Source organism: Fukomys damarensis, unplaced genomic scaffold (assembly GCF_012274545.1).
Source record: "Fukomys damarensis isolate Sample0158 unplaced genomic scaffold, DMR_v1.0_HiC HiC_scaffold_38, whole genome shotgun sequence".
Lineage (NCBI taxonomy): Eukaryota > Metazoa > Chordata > Mammalia > Rodentia > Bathyergidae > Fukomys > Fukomys damarensis.
Window position 1 is genome coordinate 40714331 of NW_022900950.1, and position 9018 is coordinate 40723348.

Genomic DNA, 9018 nt, shown 5'->3' on the forward strand with positions numbered 1-9018 from the left:
GTATATATCACAAACATAACAAATACAAGGACATTTTAAAAATTTATTTTTAAAAGACAGGGTTTCCAACCTGGCCTTGAATTTTGGGCCTCCAGAGATTGTCCTGTCTTAGCCTTCTGAGTAGGTGGGACTAAACGCATGAGCCACTGTGCCCAGCAGAACATTTCTAAAGAACCATTGTATACCTGAGATTTTTCTAGGAGATCAACCAAAATAGGAGGTAATTCTTCTGCATCTAAGTATTCAAGCAATTCCCCTTCTTCATAAGGCAGTCGAATGGTCTCAGAATCTTAATTTAAAAACAAAAAATAAACATTATGAAAATGAGGTCCACAAAAAAAGGTTAGGTTTAAAAAAAAATAAAAAAAAAAAAAAAAAAAAAAAACGAATAGATCCAAAAGCTCTCTCAATGTCCTTCGTTAAGCTTTACAAATGAATGACATATCTACTAAAAGACCTGCTAACTGTGTAACATTTTAGACTGGAAAGGGAAAGCAACTGAATCTGGAAAATAGAACAATAATTTGGCAGTTCAGCCACAAAGTGGTCATTTGAAAACAAAATCCTCTTGGTTTTACAATTAAGTAATTATCAATGCAAGTAAAAATTCTTATCTTGATGAGTTCCATATAGAACGTGTATTGTTACTACTATCAAATTTCTAGATTCCTCTTTAGTAAAATCTAGGAATATTTATATTTATCTTCACTCATATTAGTTGAAATATTTTAATACATGAACATTACTCAAAGGTAGTGAATCTGCTTATTTTTAGAGATTTCAGACCCCTTTTCAAAGTGTAACACAACTTAAAATATCTTATGCTACCTTAACATACAAACACAGTAAAAGAACAAAAGAAAATTTTGATAATTGTTTAAAAAACACGTCTTTTATAAACTGACTTCAAAGACAAATCAACTACAATACTCTTTAAAAATGCTCAGGAAGAACAATAAAACATATCAGAATAATTTATAATGTTCTAGCAAAAATAGTACGAGAAAAACCTGCTTTTATTGGTAAATCATCACCGATACGAAGGATAAACCACTAAGCGGGGTAAGAAACTAATTTTAAAAAAGCAGCACATTCTGTCACTAGCAGAGATATTTTGTGGCCGCTGTACTTTGGAGGTTCTTACCTGATCCATTTTTTCCCCTGAGCATCAGAGAATACCCCTCATTTCCTGGGTATAGATTGACCACTAAACACGATAAAGTCTCTTGCATAACAAGCTTCTCTAACAAGTTCACATTTCTTCTTAATTTCTGCTTTAAAAAGAGGAACAGCATGTGAAAATAACAGAGTATAACCTTGAAAAATAATGCTATGACTTAACAAAATCAGATCTGAATGCATCTTTTGGTGTTTCTTCTATGTTATGATCTTGAATATATGAGGAAGATTCATAATACCACAGCCACTAGAGAGGAGAAAGAACATATCGCTATATTTTGTGAAAATTAATTCAGGTCAAAAAGCTGTTGATCCATAAAATAAAATCACTTAAATATGCAATATTTACTTCTAAATATATAAATAGTGAAGAATTTTGGGCATTCTCCTTACTTGCATAGTAACAAGTACACATTTCTTCAATATTAGAGCCAAACAAGTTCAACAGTTCTAATTAGCTGATATATTGAACCTAAAGTATCTAACTGGTAGGAAGCAAGCTATTTATGTGATTTCTTTCTTTCTTTCTTTTTCTTTTTTTTTTTTGAGACAAGTCTTGATAAGTTGCTCAGGCAGGGCTCAAACTTGTGATCATACTACTGCAGTCTCCCAGAGTCCTGGGATTATAAGAGTGTCTTATTTTGTATTTTTTTTGAAAGATTTTAAAGCATATACACTATTGGAATTCTGCTGTTTTTGCCTAAATGACAGAATGGCATTCAGTTTTAAAGACAGACAAAAGAAGCTCACAAAACCTTATAAGGCTTTTTCAACCTAAGGGTTTGAAAGATACAGTAAGTCAACTTCCATTACATTTCTACTACAGACATATTTATGTCAAATACAATTAAGTTAAACTGGCCACGGGTTTATGATCAAATTCACCTAAAATTACCATTCCTATATCCTACAATAGCTTTGACTTCCCAATGCAAATCACCATAAGGAAATAGGTTATTTTTATCTTCAGTTTACATATCACTTCTCAGGGGGAAGAAGGAGCCAAACATACATGACATAGCTTTTGGATCCAGTGAGACATTATTCCTTTTTTTTTTTTGAGACAGGGTCTCAGTATGTAGTTCAGGCTGGCCCAGGCAGCCTCAAATTTGTGGTGATCCTCCTGTCTCAGCCTCCCAAGTGCTGGAATTATGGGCGTGCGCCACCATGCCCAGGCAATATTGTTACTTAGCAAACACTGCTCCCCATTCCTAGAGCAGTAACCCATTCCAGTGCCCTCTGCCTGGTGCCTGATTAGCCAGAACTCGGGGTCAGCTTAACTGACCAGAGTCTGCCTAGAAAAAATGTTAGTTTATTTACAGAAATATAAATGAACTGCTTCAAATTTAACTCTTCAAATTTCCTTTTTCCTTTACATTTCAAAAGCTACAGTATCATAAAAAATTTATACTTACCTTAACCTCAGGTTCCTTTTCACATTCCTCAATATATAAGTCATAAAGTTTTTGAAATACAGATTTTCTAAAAGAAAATGAATAAAGACAATGTATGAAATCTTTTTTTTTTTTTCAGCTTTAATTGAGTTTATTGGTACATTTTAGGGATACAGTACAGTTACATTCATTGTTGGGATCTTGTACCCCTACGTGACAAGTCTTGATTCTCATTTTTTCCCCTTACCCCTGCCCTCCCTTCACCCCCTCTTCCCCTCCCCATCTACCAACACTTTATTTTCATCTTTTCATTATCTCACATTTTTTTCTTTTCCCTTATTACCCTTCCCCTACCCATCCCACCTTCCCTACACCTTTAGCTCCTTTCTATGAAATCTTAATATAATAATCACAATGAAATGGTCGTTTTAATGATTTCCCCACTTTTCAAAAAACTGGGGATAGGTGGGGTGGTATTTACATTCAACTCAGAAACTCCTAATATGGGGAACGGAAGTATTTTAGATTTCTTCAGATTTTGGAATATATACATATACCTAACAGATATCTTGAGGATAGCACCCTCAGTGAGACATGAAAATTATTTCATATACACTTATACAAATAGGCTGAAGATAATTTATATAATATTTTTAGTGTGCCTGTATTTTCACTATGACCCTCACATGAAGCAGGATGTAAAACTTTCCACTGACATCGTGTCAGAGATTAAAAAGTTTCAGATTTTGGAGTATTCTTCCAGATTAGATTTGCTTAACCTACATACATGCAAAAAACTAAAACATTTCTGGCTCAGTGCCTAGGAGAACAGAATTTATTGTTCAGTTAATATATGTTAACTGTTACATTTCAATAAATCTTAAAATATTATTAATTAAGTATTCTTACCTTCCACTTGACAGGTATTTCCTTTTAGGAGGTCTTTGTCGAGCACTTTCAATGACATACTAAAACAAGAAAGTTTATGAAAACAGTTTGCCTTTTGTTTTGTACATAAAAAACTAAATTAAATACTATATAACAAACATGAAGCTAAAAAAGACTATTTAGTCAATAGTCTTTTACTCATTTTAATTATTACTCCATGGGGGGAAAAATTATTTACAAGTACATTATAACTCAGTGGTATTTGCTATAAACTGTAATTTCACAGGTCAGAAACATTATTAATGCTATATGGCTGTTCCAAATATACTTGATGTATTAAAAACTGTTTACCTAATTTCAAGGCTTTTTTTAAAAGCTAATTTTAAAAACTTGCCAAAATAGAAAAACATAATTTAAAAAATTCTATGTCCTTGTTCAAATATTTTTTATTTCAAAGCATAATAAAAATAAATTTTATTCCAAGTAACAATGAACCATCACCTGGTATTTCTATATATTTACATAAAAATTATTTCCAGTCTTGTCCTAAAATATTAATGCACTCATTTGAAACACAACTATCTCTTAAAATTGAGCTTTTGTCAATTATAGATGACACTATTTCAATATGTAATTTAGTCAGGCCTCACCTCTGCTCGGTCCAAAGCTAGTTCTAAAGCTTGTTGCTGTAAAAAGTAAATAGTGTATTTGGTAATATTAGTTATTCTCACAAAGAAAATTTAAACATTTAACATTCCTAATTAAGCGCTTCAACATTTCATTTCCTAGAAAAAGTCCAATGTATTTGCCTTTATTTCTCTCTTTAACCCATGATAATAAAAAACATGGTAGTCTTGAAAACTTTACTATGACAACAAGCAGGTATGAAATGCTAAAAGGTGTCTGTCTGGTCAGCATTTGTGAGGCTGATACAAGGAGCAGCAGATATGGTAGTTATCATTACTTCACCAATTGTAATGTTTTCAACATTCTAAAACTACCATTTAAGAAAAGACACTGGCCATAACTCATGTAATCAAAGTGAAGCAAAGACTTAATCGTCCTCCTAATCTGCTAAGAATCCTGAAAACTGAGAGCAGGGTCGTGTTCGAATCTAACATCACTTACAAATTCCTAATAAATTAATGCAAAAACCCATGATCTAACATCTCTAGCTCAGTGCCTAACAGAAATTCAGCAAATGACAGCTATCATTGCTGCATTTCAATGAATTCAAGATGCCATTAATTATAAGCATGCATCATTATTTTAGGTAACATTAAGGAAAAGAAGCTGCCAATCATAGTTCAAAGAAGTCACTGATTATAGATTCATCCTCAATTCATAAATATTATAATAAAAAATAAAATACATCTTATGATTGATAAAATGCAGTATAATTACTACATGCAAGGTCTGAAATCTACTGGTAGATCCCAACCCTTCATACATTTTCAGGTAAGAGGAAGATATAAGGTAAGCTGTGTCTTCCTCATCTATGAAGCCTTCTCTTCTGAAGAGACAAATGAAAACCACTATATATTCTAAAGTTAAACAAATATACTACTAGTGATTTCTCTTTGCTGTACTTTGTTTTGGATGCCACACAGAGTAAAGAGAGTATTTTTTTTTTCACAATGACAGTTGTTTCAAATTTTCTTCAAAGGCACAGAACTTCAATTTTCATTTACCAGATTTTCAGATTTTCATTTTCCAGATTCCAATAAGTTAGCATGTTTATTCATGATAAAAACTCTTGCATCCTTCATCTACTACTGCCTTCAAAATCTTAAGAGGGATAACATCAAGTAAAACAGGTGCAAAAATAACATGAATTCAGAATCACACTGTGAATTTCCCTTTAATAGGGTAGATAGGCAAGAACATAAGAGGAAGACAAGGAAGATAAATGTTTTCTGATGTTTATGCTGCAAACAGGGGTTTAGAAATGAATTATTCTACATGACAGTCTTCATTTATTTTCTCACTGTCAATATCTTCTTCTACAAAACATTAGAAAGTTTTTCTCACTTTAGTCTTTAATGTTTTAAGGGCAAAAGTTAAGTGTCTATTCATAAAAATGTTCAATGCAGGTCAGTGAACAGAAACGTGTCATCAGAAGGCTAGTATTAACACTGTTTAAAATGTTAGGTGCAGCCAGGAGTGGTGGCCCATGCCTGTAATCCCAGCACTTGGGAAGCTGAGGTAGGCAGACCACTCTGAGTTCAAGGTCAGCCCAAACTATATGGTGAGAGACCCTGCCTCAACCAAAAACAACAACAACAAAAAACTAAACTAAAAAAGTTAGGTGCAGAAAGCAAGTTACATTTATTCTTAAATTTAAAAAAGTTTAAGAGGGATTTACAACTTGTAACCTCCAAAAGTATTTGTATTTATACCTGTCATTCTTGCCAATTTGGAATATGACAAAGTAGTTAGAAGTAAAATTTTAATATACAGAGGTATTTTTTTTTTTGGTACCGGGGATTGAACTCAGGCCCTTGCGCGTGCAAGGCAGGCAATTGCATATATGGAGTACTCTTGTAACTTGGATGTGGTAATCACAGAATTGAACTGAGAGATGAGCTATGTAGTTTATAGACAAGATTTTGCATATAACTACCAAGTCCTTAGGATAACTTCTGCAGCTTACAACAGTATTATTATATCTACAATACAAGTATTTTTACGGAGATGAATGGAGAGAACATTCCAAAGTATAAATCTGAACATATTGAACAGTAGCTTACCATTGTGACATAAATATGGGAGCCAAAAGAAAATTTATGTGGGCTGATCAAGTGGGATGAAAACCGTGTCTTTACTATCAATCTTATATACTGTAAAAATAAAAACAACAAAATCACATTAACATAAGGCTATAAAGAAAAAAATGAGTTAGTAATTAGCTGGACAAATTACCTGAGGAACATATATTTCTAACACATTAAAAAAATAATCTGCAAAAATAAAATTCAGGGACAACCACCTATGTACTTATTGATGAAAAGTAGTTTTAATTAAGTAGGGCAAAAGGGTTTCTCACCTTTTTCACAACTATTTTAACATCCCAGGAGAGGAACTAAGTGTTTTTTGAATCTCTTTCATCACTCTTGCACTATCAATTTTCCCATGGATTATGGTAACAGCCTACTCACTAGCATCAATCACTATCCAGTTTACTTTACAAATCATAGACTTCCTCCTCCCAAATGCCCTAAGCCACATTTTCTGGATGCAGCTTCAATCCTGCCAGCCTTTCTTAAGAAAATTGGACATACTTCTGAAGACCTCCTCACTCTAAGGCAGGGGTTCCCATTTTATCTGCAAAATCAATTAACTTGGAAACTTTGGACAACGGAATACCCAAGCACCACCCCTCAAGGTTCTGAATAGCTAGTCTGGAGTGGGGTCCAGGGATCAGCCTTTTTGGAGCAGTCCAAAGGAAATTCAATGGTAATTCTGTTGAAGGCATACTGCAGTGATGGTGCATAATGTTTGGTCTGAGAGTGAGGAAAAATGAAACTTAGTTTTAGTCTAATTCACTGAAATCCTTGTAACCACAGCTGCATGTCTTCATAACTGAACTAAAGCACAACTTCTGGTGACAGAAAACAAAATTTCCCATGTAAAAAAAAAGGTTTTGTTTTTTTGTGAACCCCAAAGTTTAGATTTTTACCAGTTATGGTTAAAGAAAGAGGTTTCAGTAACAAAAAAAACAAAAACCCTAATCAACATGGGCTAATACATCACAGGCACTGTGTGGTTTCTAGGAATATTATTTTACAAAACGAGTAACAATAATTCTACCTTCTAATTGCTTATAGGTTTAAGTTGAATTTAGGTTAAGCTGAAATTTTTCTGACCCCTAAATCTAAGCATATATTACATACTTACAGTACAAGCAAAATAATTTTAAAATTGATTTGTTATGATATTGGTTTTAATTTTAATTTAAGCACAGTACTGCAGAAAAAAATTCAACAATTTTGTGTTTATCTTTTTCAAAGTAACACTCCGCCTGTATACAGAATTTACCAGAACCCATGGGAAAAAACACCGCAAATATTATCGTTGTGTCCCCTGGCACTCAAAAGCAATGACTTTTCCAAGATCGAACACCTAGACCAGAATTTATCCCACCCTCAATATTATAGTAGGCTCTTCCACATATTACAACCTTCGTTAGATATTTTTTAAAACAAAGCGTTTAAAATAAGACCTGATAAAATAAAAACCTGATTGTACTCAGAAACTAATTTTTTATCAACCATAGCAAACCTAACTCTGGAAAATCTTCGCTCATCGCTTTATATTTCGAGTCCTACTAGGGACTTCGATGAATCCCACGGAGGAAGACGCAGTTCCCCACTTGCCGGTGACGACGACAGGAGATGGCTTCCTGGGGCAGTTATTGTTCAAATTCGATTCTAAATGTCGCTATCAATGTCCTATCAATGTCTCCTGATCAAGTCGATCTCTTCCATCTACAGAGCTCTTCTAAAAACTTAGGTTCTACCTGCAGAATGCAGTCAAACTCCGCAGAGGATACACCGACACTGAGAAACACGCCCCCGAAGAATTTTTACATAAAAATATTGCGATTTTCTGGTAATACCTACAACTGAAACGCTAAAGTCACACTAGAGTTAAAAGCGTAGTTCAGCAGCACCGTGCCAGGGAACAGAGGGGTTCTCCTGAGGGAGGCCGGCCGGCCCCAGCACAGAGCGCCGGGTCTCCGGGGACGGCGTCCTCTCGCGAGATCCAGAAAGGCGCTGGAGAAGCGGCTCCCTCACCTCTGACCTGGGCTGGATCTCGCGAGCCTAGTTCACCAGCCTGTCAGCCGCGAGCTTGCCCCACGGTAGGCCGCCGCTGCACTGCGCACGCAGAGTTAAATACAGACTAGGCCTCAAGGCCCACCCAGCCCTCAGCGGGGCGGAGTCTTCGCCTGGCAGACAGCTAGTTCCCTCGGCCGCATTTGGGACGGACGGGCTGGGCGGGAGTCAGAGACTGCGAGCGGAAGGGGTGGAGCCTGGGCGGCGAAGGGGGGGCCGGAAGGCTTGGGCGGGGCTGGGGTTTGCAGCGGTGGAAAGATTTCCTGGAAGGCGGCGCGTTCTAGTTTCTGTGTGAGACTAGACTGAGGTGTTTTTTCAGTCCTGGCCACAGGGTGCAAAAGAGGCGGAAAAAATGTAGTACTGGTTTGTAGGGTTGAATTTCTAGGGTCTTTGCACCAAACTGAATCTTCAGCCCCTCCCCTTTTATTGCCCGGAATGGCTCGAACTGATTCTCCTGCTTCAGCCTCCCCAGATGCTGTGATTTCACACCTGTGACACTATATCTGACCTCCTTAAAGTTTTTCTTTTCCATTACTTTGCTAGTAATAGACGCAAAGGATGCGAAATGGTATTTCAATGTGTTTTTGAATTATATTCCCTAGTGGCAAGGGAAATGTTTTCTTGTCTTCACTGTCCTTATTAAGAGAACTCTGTTCCAGTCCTTTGTTCTGAAATTGAGCTCTATGTCATTATGAATGGTTATAATTCTGGATTTTTTTTTT

General features: G+C 35.7%; 1 protein-coding gene across 15 annotated transcripts in view; it reads right to left on the minus strand.

Annotated features, from left to right (window-relative positions):
- Supt20h (SPT20 homolog, SAGA complex component) overlaps positions 1-8470 on the minus strand; it is a 41246-nt gene extending 32776 nt beyond the window's left edge. For 6 of the 15 annotated variants that reach the window (XM_010635213.2, XM_010635211.2, XM_010635220.2 and 3 more), the window contains exons 1-7: positions 7747-7974; positions 6212-6301; positions 4112-4147; positions 3483-3541; positions 2595-2661; positions 1145-1274; positions 186-289 (exon numbers count right to left, since the gene is read on the minus strand). In XM_010635213.2, the coding sequence (XP_010633515.1) occupies positions 186-289; positions 1145-1274; positions 2595-2661; positions 3483-3541; positions 4112-4147; positions 6212-6301; positions 7747-7767 (507 nt within the window). In that variant the 5' untranslated portion in view covers positions 7768-7974. The other 9 variants (XM_010635212.2, XM_010635221.2, XM_010635210.2 and 6 more) reach the window with 7 other exon arrangements.
- Positions 8471-9018: the final 548 nt, after the last annotated feature.